Source organism: Nerophis lumbriciformis, linkage group LG15, assembly GCF_033978685.3.
Source record: "Nerophis lumbriciformis linkage group LG15, RoL_Nlum_v2.1, whole genome shotgun sequence".
NCBI lineage: Eukaryota > Metazoa > Chordata > Actinopteri > Syngnathiformes > Syngnathidae > Nerophis > Nerophis lumbriciformis.
In genome coordinates this window covers 3,155,078-3,168,438 of record NC_084562.2, presented here as the reverse complement: position 1 = coordinate 3,168,438, position 13,361 = coordinate 3,155,078, and the positions used below count along the sequence as shown (strand labels likewise).

Below are 13,361 nucleotides of genomic sequence, written 5' to 3'. Positions count from 1 at the left end.
CTGGAGGATAACAAGTCCTGGAGGGATGGGAGCTTGCAGCCAATCACCTTCTCAGAAACACGTACGATGCGCTGCAGGCGATGCTTATCCTGGACTGTGGCGCCGGGGAACCACACGGTGATGGAGGAGGTCAGGATGGACTCGATGACGGCTGAGTAAAACTGCACCAGCATCTCGGTCGGCACCTTAAGTTTCCTCAGCTGCCGCAGGAAGTACATCCTCTGCTGGGCCTTCTTGATTAGGGAGCTGATGGTCGACTCCCACTTGAGGTCTTGGGTAATGGTGGTGCCCAAAAGACGGAAGGAGTCCACAATATAGCCCTTAATCACAAGAGTCTCAAAGGGCTGCACAAGCCACAACGACATCCTCGGCTCAGATCCCACATCAGGGCAAAAAAAAACTCAACCCATTGGGATACAATGAGAAACCTTGGAGGGGATCGCAGATGTGGGGACCCCTCCCCTGGGCGACCGGTGCAATGGACGTTGAGTGAATCTAGCATGTAGGCAAAGTCCATGCGTGTATCCTTCTCAAAGTAAAGCTGTTATAAAAGTCCTTAATTTCTTCTAGTTTTAAGTCTCTCAGCGGCTTTTCCTCTCTGTAGAAAGACAGCAACGATGAGCACTTGCCAGCGCACAAACACCCTCCCTTCACGGTGGGTCGGAGTACTGTGAGCCTTACCGTGTGACATTTCTCAGCAGTCTAAAGTCCGATTAGCACGAATAACCATGTCACGGTGTAGAAAGACATGGAGTATGATAAATGTGTCTTCAAACATTGCATTGGCGACACACTGACAAACAGAAACAGGCACGTGCCATCCCGCCCAGTTTATCAGAGGGTTTAAGCACTGCTTGCACAGCCTCATCTCAGATTTCTGGCCAGTATTGATCTGTCTCTGCTCCATGGTTATTATGATTTGATGTGCACATTTCTCCAACTGGAGCCCACTGGGTGAATAATGGCCAATTTTCAAATGTTGTTCTTTAGTCAATTGCAACATAAAGCAACAGATACTGATCTCTCATCTGGTTTTCCTTGTACTGGATGCTTGGAGACCAGATAGTTGCAAACCGGACTGGTTATTAGAAAGGCACCAAGTCGCGGCACAGACCTCTCACTATCACTCTGCCTTGGCACATGTTGGCACATGTTGGCACATGCTTTACTGATACTTAGCTGCTATGTAAAACCACACGCACCTATGACATTTTTCTTTTTTCGCTAGGTTCTTTCCAGATCTTCTGTTACTGCTCTCATGGGACTATTTTGAGGGATTTCTATGTAACTAGTTTTGTCAATTAGTTCAAAACAAACCTGAAAACTCTTAATTTTGAAAAGAAAATGAACTGATTTCCATCGAGTCAGCTCGGGTCAGCTCATCCAGTCTGGCTCGTATGATGAAAGCATGATGAATCCAAAATAGACTCAAACTAAAAGCCTTTCCATGTAGGACTTGTCAAGGCCAATCAGAGCTGAAGTATGGACGACGGAGTGGAATCATTGAACAGCAGAGGTGAGAGTCCTCTGAGCCCGACTCAGCTGACAGGATTGGGGACGAGCTGTCTCGTCAACCAGAAGTATAGGCACTGTGGGCCGGGCCTCGCTAGTCCTCAGGAGTACAACCAGTGGCTGCCTTTCCGTCATGACGCCAGCCTGCTGCCAATGAAAGAAGATCTGGCTCTCTGGCTCAACACCATCATGGGTGAGATTATTCACATTTAATTGTACGCATTGCATAAAACAAAATACTGAAACATTTGGACTTACTCCCTGGTTTACAACATCATACGCTCTTAAAGTGTACGATCTTTACAAGTCAAAGTTGTTATATCATTTAGATTTCAGCGAACTTCTTCACACTTGTGTAAAAAAGTGTCATAAAAAAGTTATCCAAATAACTACTAAAGAATATTCAAGTATTGAGTAACTGGTGAGTAACTTCAGATTTATCTAGTCAATTTTTTCATAATACTTATTTTCTAAAATCAATGAAAAATTATTTAACAGCAGATTGAAAAAAATCATCAGTAAAAGTGGAACACTTACAGACAGCCAATATAATTACAGAGCTAACATCTCAACAACAATGGCCTTTATCAAAATAACGGAGGAAATTACCAATGCCAATATCAGTAGCAGATCGTTTCGGTCGATTTATGGACTTAGCAAAAGCATTTGAAAGAATTACCATAATATCTTAATTAACAAATTAAAACTCTATGTATCAGAAGGTTAGTCTTGAACTGGGTACAAAACTACTTAACGAACAGGGAGCGATATGTGAAGCGAGGCGAACATACGTCCTAAATTTATCTCGCAGTGTACCCCAGGGATCAATACTGGGACAAAAATTGTTCAGTTTCTATCCAGCCATCCATTTTCTACCGCTTGTCCCTCTCGCGGTGGCGGGGGGTGCTGGAGCATATCCAAGCTGCAGTCGGTAGGATGGCGGGGTACACCCTGGACAACACAGATAGACAATATTCAAACTCACTTTCAATTTAGTGTTGCCAATCAACCTATCCCCAGGTGCATGTCTTTGGAGGTGGGAGGATAAACAACATTTATATACGACTTAAAGCCCCACTTTTAAACTTTCAGTTTTGGTTGATTTTGGCGGCGCCAGTGGACCAAAGCTGTCGTGTTTTGCCAAAAGGAAGACCACATTTCCCATGAGGATCAGCGCATACAGCGTCAAACTGACACAATAATACCACCGTGGATTAGTATGACTGATCTTTCCACAATAGGAACCTACAAAATGTAGCTCGAACGCTTAGTTTGTTTCTTTATACAGTACTTTTGAGTTTGGTTCCTCGCTGTTTGTGTCAGTGTGGAACTGAGAACTATCAAGCTGGTGGCTATTTATGGCTACCATGCAAATTTTCGACAGCTAACATTGGCAATATGATTTTGATTTGAGCATCGAAAGGTACTTACTAGTTTAGCAGGAACAGTGCTAAAGCAGCTTCGTCCGGAAATGATAAATGATAAATAAATGGGTTGTACTTGTATAGCGCTTTTCTACCTTCAAGGTACTCAAAGCGCTTTGACACTACTTCCACATTTACCCATTCACACACACATTCACACACTGATGGAGGGAGCTGCCATGCAATGCGCTAACCAGCACCCATCAGGAGCAAGGGTGAAGTGTCTTGCTCAGGACACAACGGACATGACGAGGTTGGTACTAGGTGGGGATTGAACCAGAAGGTCCCTCCTCATCTTTGAGATCACGCTAGCAAGTGAAAGCCGGGCCAATGCTGAGCCTTGACTGTCCTTTTATCCGGGTATAGTCTCCCTTTTTCTTATTTTTTTGTCTCCTCGGACAAAACTTTTTGCTTCTTTGGTTGTTTTGGAGCTACGGCCATGATAGCAGTAATTGCACGCATGCGTTTTTCTTCTTCTTCTTATAGTTTTCTGGGGGCACGTAGGCGTTCGCATCGACTTCCGTCTTTTTAACGAATTGGGAAAGGGGAAGTGACTAATGCTGTAAAACAAGTCAGCACAATTGTAGTTGTTGGTTTGGCAGGGTTCCTCCCACCCTCCTCAACATTGCTAAGTGCCAGTGAAAGTGATATGGACCCCCCTCATTCAACAATTCAGTTGTAAGTCAAAAGTTATGAAAATATTTTATGAAAGTTGAAAAGTTACTTAGTGCTGCTTTAAATTTAGTACTATTTTCAGGCAATATGACCAAAATTACTTAGACTATCTTTAAATCTCAGTAAATCTAAAATAATGCTATTCAGTAATAGTAGAAGAGAAAATCAAACACAAATACAAATAGATGACGTCGACATCGGCAGGGTAAAATAAATCAAATTTCTAGGTGTAATAAACAAGATAAAATAAAATGGAAATCACATGTGAAAAACATACAACATAAGATAACATAATAATGAAGAAACCAACATAGTCTGGACTGAAAAAAATCACTACATATTCTCTACTGCTTGCTAGTATTACCATATCTGAGTTATGGTGTACAAATATGGGGAAATAACTACAAAAGTATGCTTCAGTCATTAACAATGCTACAAAAAAGATCAGTTAGAATAATACATGATTTTGACTATCCAGAACATTCAAACCCTTTGTTTATTGAAGCTTAAATTCAATGATTCGCTGCACCTGCAGAGAGCTAAAATCATGTACAAAGTAAACTTTGACCTGCTACCCCAGAATGTACCAAAGTTCCTCTCAACAAAAGAGAAAAAGGAAAAAATGTACTTAAACATTTGTATGCACTTAAGACTGTTAGCATATCAGTATGTGCAATTAAATTATGGAATAGATTAAGCAAATAACTCAAACGCTGTACTATTATGATGCAGTTCAAGAAACTGTTGAAACTCAAAGTGTTTACAAAGTACAAGGTAGACGATTCTTGATAAACATAATGAACTTTATTGATAAATAAGATGATCTTATTAATCTCCTTATGTCTATCCATCCATCCATTTTCTACCGCTTGTGCCTTTCGGGGCTGTGGGGGGGGCTGTAGCCTATCCCAGCTGCACTCGGGCGGAAGGCAGGGTACACCTCGGACAAGTAGCCAGTGTGAATCACAACAACTTTTTTTTTTTAATGAGAAGTTAATTGATTATTTATTGTTTGTTTGTGTCTCAAATTGAACTCAGGAAATGAAAACTATTGTCAAAAATTGCTACAAAACATAAAGTTGTAGGATTAAATAGGCTCTGATCTTTCCTACTCATTTTCAGACATGTAATGAGAAAATGTAAAAATGAGATGTATCATTTTGTAACTGTATGCATCGTCGAAATAAACTAATACCATTACATTGCAATTACTAACTTATTCATAAGTACTGTGGTATGAAGAAAGGGTAGGAGTAAATAAGCTTTGTGTTGTTATATTCCCTTTTTAAGCATGTTTGGAATAAAAACTACTATGTATTTGTATCTCAATATACAATATCGAGCCAAGATTTTTTAAATAACACGTCAAAACATGTCCACTAAGACTCTAGTATAAGGAATCTTCTTATTATTCTCTACACGTTATCAAGAAACATAATTACTTTGGACTTTGTCTTTGGAATACCAGTGTTTTTGTGTTGTACAGAATAAGGCTTATTACCGTGATTATTATCCCAATGCCCTACCTTTAGGAAAATCTCTGTTTCTTCCAACTTCTTACCTGCATTGTGAGAACAAAGTCAATGAGTATTTTCACATTCCAGGACCTGAAAACAAGAAGTCACAAAAACACACAAACATCTTGCTATGCAGGAGTCTGGATGTCGACAACCTCAATATTTCACATCGTCTCGCATGTTTTTAAACAAACATTCCTGTGGCGGTCGGTGGTATCTTGTAAATCTATAAATCCAAAACAGGTCTACATAGTAAAGCATGTTGTCGTCATTTTCATATAGGTTTGCTGTACAATGGTTTTGTGTTTACTGCGTAAAACATGTATGTTGTAAATACAATTGGACCCAAAGTCTTTAAAGCCATGTTTATTTACTAATTTGTGGCATTGCTAATATATGACCATCAAGCTCTGTGTGTGTTTGTTTGTTGGTTTTACTTGGTGTTTTTTCAACAGAACTATTTTTTAACTGATAATAAATAATCACACTTTCATTCTTTGTTTTCTGCTGACATGATTTGTTGCTATATGAAGTGTGGAAAATAAACATAGCAGTTCACTCCCTTACACATTTTTATTGGTGGGTTTATTGGAACCCAGAGAGGCTGTAAAATACATTATAAAAGATACAATTGGGCGTTTTTCCAGTTATGACTTGTTGCATGGGCCCTAATAAAGGTTATCAAATAATGTTTTCTTTATTTGATTGATGGAAATAAGTTTTTGATTCCGGTGCAAAATGCGATTTAATAATTGGTGTTGGTAAGAAACGGTACAGGTGGTCCTCGTTTTACAACATTTATGGGTTACGAACACACTTCCAACAATTATTAACACTAATAAGAGAACTACATTGTGCCTGTGGCGGAATAATACGTAGGCGCAGCAATACATGGCTAGACTGAGAACTATGTGACTTCACTTAATTTGTGTTTAGTTTAGTCTTTTTTTGAAGGGACAGTGCAGAGAGACACTAAACTCAAATACAGATATGTTCTGCTCCAGATTATAGCCAAGCTAAATTCTATCTGCAGTCCCTGGCAACCTGAATTAAAAATATACAATAACATGCAATAACATATTATCAATAAAATGATACAATAGCATGTAATCAAAGTAAGTGTGACGACCGGGGCGCATGGTGATGCGGGGTTTCGTTCTCCCAGGATGCAACGGACTTCGGACACAGCGTGAAGGTAAAAGAAATGATTTATTTACGGAATAACTCAGAAGAAACAAAGAAAAGGGTGCTCATAGCACATAAGGTAAAAACTAAGGAAGGCTAACGTGGGAGCTAGCGATTAACAGAACCTAGCGTGGAAGCTAGCAGGTACAGAACAAGAACAAAAGTCGTCAACTGTTGCAAAAAGAAAACTACGAAGCAAGACAGAATGACAAGAAAGGCAGGCTTAAATAATAATGTCAGTGATGACAAACAGGTGCGCGTCGGGAACAAACGCGGCAGGTGAAAATAATAAGCAGCCATGGCAACAAACTCAGGTGTACAAAACAGGCACTCAAGGAGTCCAAAACTAACAAAAAACACAAGTATCTTGAAAACGTAAACAAAAAATATGATCCGGGCAGCGGATCATAACAGTACCCCCCCCTTAAGGGACAGATTCCAGATGTCCCCTGGAAAAACTAAAACCCCCCCAACTATAACAAAGTTCAAGAGTCAAGGGAGGGTGGAGGGAGGCTTTGGCGGAGGGTTGCCAGGCCACGTGTCTCCGAATCCACCGGGGACGAGACAGGTGGCGGCGGCGAATGGAACGCCGCTGCCGGAGGCGAGGCGGGCGACCACGGAAAGGCCACATTCGTGGCTGCCGAGAAGGTGGGCGTGAGTGGCGCCAGAAGTTCAACAGCCGGAGAGTTCTGCGACTACGTCTCGGGTGTCGCTGCTGTTTGCGCCACTGGCGTCCATACACTAACCTCCGAGAGCGCCGCTTGCGCAGCCAGACCACTCGAGGTCGCTGAGACGACGATGAGGGCGAGGAAGGTGGCGGCGCCCTGGAAAGGTCCAACGGAGACGAGGAGAGAGCAGACGTTGCCGTGGAAGCAGGAGGAGTCGTCGTCGTCGTCGTCGTCGTCGTCGTCGTCGTCGTCGCCGTGGAAGCAGGAGGAGTCGTCGTCGCCGTGGAAGCAGGAGGAGTCGTCGTCGCCGTGGAAGCAGGAGGAGTCGTCGTCGCCGTGGAAACAGGAGGAGTCGTCGTCGCCGTGGAAACAGGAGGAGTCGTCGCCGTGGAAACAGGAAGCGTCGTCGCTGTCGGCGTGGGCGGAGCCAGAGGCGGAGCAGGCGGCTCGTCTGTCGGCGTGGGCGGAGCCAGAGGCGGAGCAGGCGGCTCGTCTGTCGGCGTGGGTGGAGCCAGAGGCGGAGCAGGCAACGGAGTCTCTGTGGGTGGTGGATGTCTCAGCTGGACTGCTGGGTTGGCCGTAGGGGAAATCATCACCTGCAGCGCGGAGAGTATACTTCCCAGCTGTCTCTCCAAAGCACCAAGGCGGGCGTCTTGGCGTTCCGCTATGGCGTTGACGCAAGCCCCAAGAATGCCAAACTGTTCCTCTTGTTGTCCAAGTTGTTTGGCCTGTTGGTGCAATGCCCTCTTTACCGGGTCGGTCTTTGCGGGGTCTCGTGTGCTTTGCAGTGATGGAGCAGGAGGTGGAGAGGATGGTGTTTGCAGGGCCACCAGGGTTGATGGTGGCGTCAGAGTGGCAGGCGTCCGGGCTGTCGTTGTCGTTGCCGTGGAAACAGGTGCTGGTGCGGGAACCAGACTTGGAGTCGGTGCTGGTGTGGGAACCAGACTTGGAGTCGGTGCTGGTGTGGGAACCAGACTTGGAGTCGGTGCTGGTGTGGGAACCAGACTTGGAGTCGGCGCTGGTGTGGGAACCAGCCTTGGAGCCGGCGCTGGTGTGGGAACCAGCCTTGGAGCCGGCGCTGGTGTGGGAACCAGCCTTGGAGCCGGCGCTGGTGTGGGAACCAGCCTTGGAGCCGGCGCTGGTGTGGGAACCAGCCTTGGAGCCGGCGCTGGTGTGGGAACCAGCCTTGGAGCCGGCGCTGGTGTGGGAACCAGCCTTGGAGTCGGCGCTGGTGTGGGAACCAGCCTTGGAGCAGGAGGTTGTGGCTTAGCACGCCGAAGGTCTGGTGGCGGAGGTCGGCATGGAGGTTTGGGCTTGGCTGGGCGCAGCTGTGCCCGCCCACTAGCAAAGCACCCAGTACTAGCCCCCCCCCTCAAGAAGCGGATCCCAGACGCGTCTTGTGCAGTCTGGAACAGTCTTTAGGGGTGGGAGGGAGGAGGTGAGGAGGGGGGTATGCTCCTCCCTTTTTGATTGTCCAAATTGTCTATTCATCTCCCCAATATGGGACTGTCGGGATGACCAGGAGGGAGAAAACAGAGGCGTGGGCGGAGCTTGAGCCATAGGGGGTGGGGCCAAAGTAATTGGGGGCGGAGCTTGAAAACCAGAATGTGACTGGGACTGACTAGACCTATATTTAAAAAAAATGTCCTGATAATGCTTAATTGTTGAATTAAAGTCATTTGGAGGCGGCTGACGGAAAGAGTTGACTGAATTTTAAAAAATGTCTTCGTCTATGACGTCATCTCCAGTGGACGGGATGACGTCATCCGCGCGGGTCTCCAGCTGACTGACAGCCCAATCGGTGAACTGTTTGGCAAAGTGAGTGATGGGATTACCAAACATCGGCGGAGGGGAATCCTGGGCTGCTTGGCTGTGTTCCGGAGGGAAGAATTGCGGGGGTGGTGCGTCTCTGTCGCGAGCTGAAGCCGTTTTGTGCGACTTCCGCCTTCGCTGACGCGTGCGAGCGGGCTGAGAGCGGACCTCCCCGGGCCAGATGGAGTCGATCGGGACCAGAACACCTCCAGGTCCCCATATCATCTCCTCATCTGGATTGCAGCGGAGCGTCTCTGCCTCCATCGCTCGGAGGACCATCCACGCACCTTCTTCATCCACCTCCGTCAGGCCCGATGCGAGAGAAATTTTTGCTTGCTTCGTACTGTGACGACCGGGGCGCATGGTGATGCGGGGTTTCGTTCTCCCAGGATGCAACGGACTTCGGACACAGCGTGAAGGTAAAAGAAATGATTTATTTACGGAATAACTCAGAAGAAACAAAGAAAAGGGTGCTCATAGCACATAAGGTAAAAACTAAGGAAGGTTAACGTGGGAGCTAGCGATTAACAGAACCTAGCGTGGAAGCTAGCAGGTACAGAACAAGAACAAAAGTCGTCAACTGTTGCAAAAAGCAAACTACGAAGCAAGACAGAATGACAGGAAAGGCAGGCTTAAATAATAATGTCAGTGATGACAAACAGGTGCGCGTCGGGAACAAACGCGGCAGGTGAAAATAATAAGCAGCCATGGCAACAAACTCAGGTGTACAAAACAGGCACTCAAGGAGTCCAAAACTAACAAAAAACACAAGTATCTTGAAAACGTAAACAAAAAATATGATCCGGGCAGCGGATCATAACAGTAAGAACAGTCATAAAATGCCCTCCCATGACACATACTTGTACAAAACCCAAAACCAGTGAAGTTGAAAATCCTTTTCAACCGATTTTCAATTGAATAGACTGCAAAGACAAAATACTTAACATTCGAACTGGTAAACTTTGTTATGTTTTGCAAATATTAGCTCATTTGGTATTTGATGCTTGCGACATGTTTCAAAAAAGCTGGCACAAGACTGAGAAAGTTGAGGAATGCTCATCAAACACTTATTTGGAACACCCCACAGGTGAACAGGCTAATTGGGAACAGGTGGGTGCCATGATTGGGTATAAAAGCAGCTTCCATGAAATGCTCAGTCATTCACAAACAAGGATGGGGCGAGGGTCACCACTTTGTGAACAAATGCATGAGCAAATTGTCGAACAGTTTAAGAACAGCATTTTTCAACGAGCTATTGCAAGGAATTTAGGGATTTCACAATCTACGGACCGTATTATCAGGTTACTGAGTGTTGTTAAAAGGAAAGGCCATGTAACACAGTGGTAAAAATACCCTTGAGCCAACTTTTTTGCAATGTGTTGCTGCTATTAAATTCAAAGTTAATGATTATTTGCAAAAAATAAAATTGTTTCTCAGTTCGATCATTAAATACCTTGTCTTTGCAGTTTATTCAATTGAATGTAAGTTGAAAATCATTTGCAAATCATTGTATTCTGTTTGTATTTACGATTTACACAACGTGCCAACTTCACTGGTTTTGGGTTTTGTACATTACAACCACACCTCAATACATGCTCTCGTTCACATCTGTCATCATTTGTAAAAAAAAAACAAAAAATCAACCATAAATTCAACAGACACATATCATAGCTCACAATAAAATGCTCTGATGCATGAATATAATGCACATTAAGTGGACATGTGGGTCAAACATAGTGCCCGCCTCAGTGACCTCATTGTGAGCAGCTTTGATTGCTCCATAGCCACTTCTTAAGTTCGACTGTGAATGAAGAAAAATCTGTTTGGCTTTTCAGGTTTGTTGCGAGGTCGTTCCATTCCTTTACCGCTTTTTATGAAAAGGCTGATTGTGCAAAATAGGTTTTAAATTTGGGTATGCTACACTGCTCCCTGGTGGAGACTTGTGTGTTTCTAGTTGTCACAGCAGATGTAAACTGGACAAAGTGCTTAAGTGGTGCTGGTGCAGTGTTATTTAGGATTCTATGTGCCATTCGTATTGATGCTAATCTTTGAATGTTGTCACAATGTAAAAGTCTATATTTTTGAATTACTAAACAGTGAGGGTGTTGTTGTGGTTTTCGGTCAAGGATTTTGAGCGATTGTTTGCGTAAGGTTTCCAATGGCCTCAGTGAGTTTTTTCTTGCCTGGGTCCAACATGTTATACACTAATAAAAAGGAGACACAATCATTGCGTTAAAATAAGTTTGAGCTGTGTCCAGTGTTAACAAATTCCTGATACGTTTCAACATATGTTGTACTTGAGATTTTGGCACATGTGTTTGATGCGTTTTTTGGGTCTAAAATGACACCCAGATAACGATATTCACTAACATTGTGTATTATTTCCCCTTTTACTGTTATATTCGGAAAGGATGACGTTTTATATTTGTTTACAAAATACATTGCTGCCGTTTTCTTAATGTTTAATGTGAGACAAGAGTTGTGTAGCCATCTTGCCACCTTCTCCATGGATGCTGTAAATTTATTGGGAACCGTTTCACCGCCATTTCCCCAAGTATAAATAACTGTGTCATCTGCATACATCTGGATATTGACATCATCACATACAAATGGCAGGTCAAGAAGAGGGTTGATCTTCGAGCCTTATTAACTTTTCAACTTTAACCATTAGGATGTCCCCAAAAGCGTGAGGCAGACTGTTCTGGTGGCAGCGCACCAAAGCAAAAGAAAACAAAAGTGTCAAGTGAAGTGAAATTGCTGATGCACCTTTGACAGCAATTACAGCCTAAAGTCATTTTGATAATGATGCCACAAGCTTGGCTCACCTATTTTTGGGCAGTTTCACCCATTCCTCTTCGCAGCACTTCTCAAGCTCCATCAGGTTGGATGGGAAGCGTTGGTTTTCCTCCAGGATGTCTCTGCACATTGCTGCATTCATTTTAGTCTTATCAAGGAGGTGACCAAGAACCCGATGGCATCCTTGCCAAACCTCCCGGATTTTCCGGGAGACTCCCGAAATTCAGCGCCTCTCCCGAAAACCGCCCGGGACAAATTTTCTCCCGAAAATCTCCCGAAATTCAGGCGGAGCTGGAGGCCGCGCCCCCTCCAGGTTTATTGTTAGGCAGTTTCATTAACGTCCTCCCAGCGTGGCAACAACACACAACAACAGCAGTTACGTTTTCGTCTACCGTAAAGCAGTTCATCTGCCGTAAACAGCAATGTTGTGACACTCTTAAACAGGGCAATACTGCCATCTACTGTACATGCATATGTGACAATAACATCTATGGCTTTTAGAGAGTGCAGTGCACAACTGCGCACACAACAAGGAGACGAAGCAGAAGAACGAGGAAGATACAGCCATGGCGACGCCGACGACGAGTAAGATGAAGAAATACGCTTGTAAGTTCCAAGCCGCAGCTGCGATTGGACCTGGATAGCCTCCGGGAAGAAGTAGTGGACTACCAAGTGGTTGGCAGTGAAGATCTTCCTCAGGAAGCAAGGATTGACCGGCTTTGGGCCATGCTAGGGAGAGATGGAAGATTCCAGACTCTAGTGCATTTGATGAAAGCACTTTTGTACGTGCCACACAGCAATGCATCATCAGAGAGGGTGTTCAGCATGGTTAGAAAAGTAGTGACAGAGAATAGAACAAAGATGGACAATTCAACCCTTAACCCAACAATGAGTAGATGAGTGGTATGTGTGTGTATATGTGTAAATAAATGAACACTGAAATTCAAGTATTTATTTTATATATATATATATATATATATATATATATGTATATATATATATATATATGTATATATATATATATATATATATATATATATATATATACATATATATATATATATATATATATATATATATATATATATATATATATATAATAAAATAAATATATATATATATATATATATAGCTAGAATTCACTGAAAGTCAAGTATTTCTTATATATATATATATATATATGAAATACTTGACTTGGTGAATTCTAGCTGTAAATATACTCCTCCCCTCTTAACCACGCCCCCAACCACGCCCCCGCACCCCACCTCCCGAAATCGGAGGTCTCAAGGTTGGCAAGTATGCCCGATGGTGACTCTGTCAGAGCTACAGCATTTCTCTGTGGAGTGAGAAGAACCTTCCAAAAGGACAACCATCTCTGCAGCAAACCACCAATCAGGCCTGCATGGTAGAGTGGTCAGACAAAAACCTTTTCTTAGTAAAAAAAAAGTGTGTCATGTGCTCCTGAAAGACTCAGACCATGAGAAACGAGATTCTCTGGTCCGATAAACGCCAGGCGTCATGTTTGGAGGAAACCAGGCACCGCTCATCATCAGGCCAATACCATCCCTACAGTGAAGCATGGTGGTGGCAGCATCATGCTGCGGGGATGTTTTTTCAGTGGCAGGAATTGGAAGACTAGTCAGGATAGAGGGAAAGATGAATGCACCAATGTAGAGAGACATCCTGGATGAAAACCAACGCTTCTCATCCAACCTGATGAAGCTTGAGAGGTGCTGCAAAGAGGAATAAGTGAAACTGCCCAAAGATAAGTG

The 13,361-nt window shown here is 43.8% G+C and overlaps 1 protein-coding gene across 1 annotated transcript in view; it reads left to right on the top strand.

Moving 5' to 3' along the window:
* The window catches only part of LOC133616012 (growth arrest-specific protein 2-like), an 82,414-nt gene that overhangs the window by 11,599 nt on the left and 57,454 nt on the right, over positions 1-13,361 (top strand). The window contains exon 2 of the mRNA XM_061974991.1: positions 1,454-1,705. Within this exon, the coding sequence (XP_061830975.1) occupies positions 1,483-1,705 (223 nt within the window). The 5' untranslated portion in view covers positions 1,454-1,482. The remainder of the gene's footprint in view (positions 1-1,453; positions 1,706-13,361) is intronic.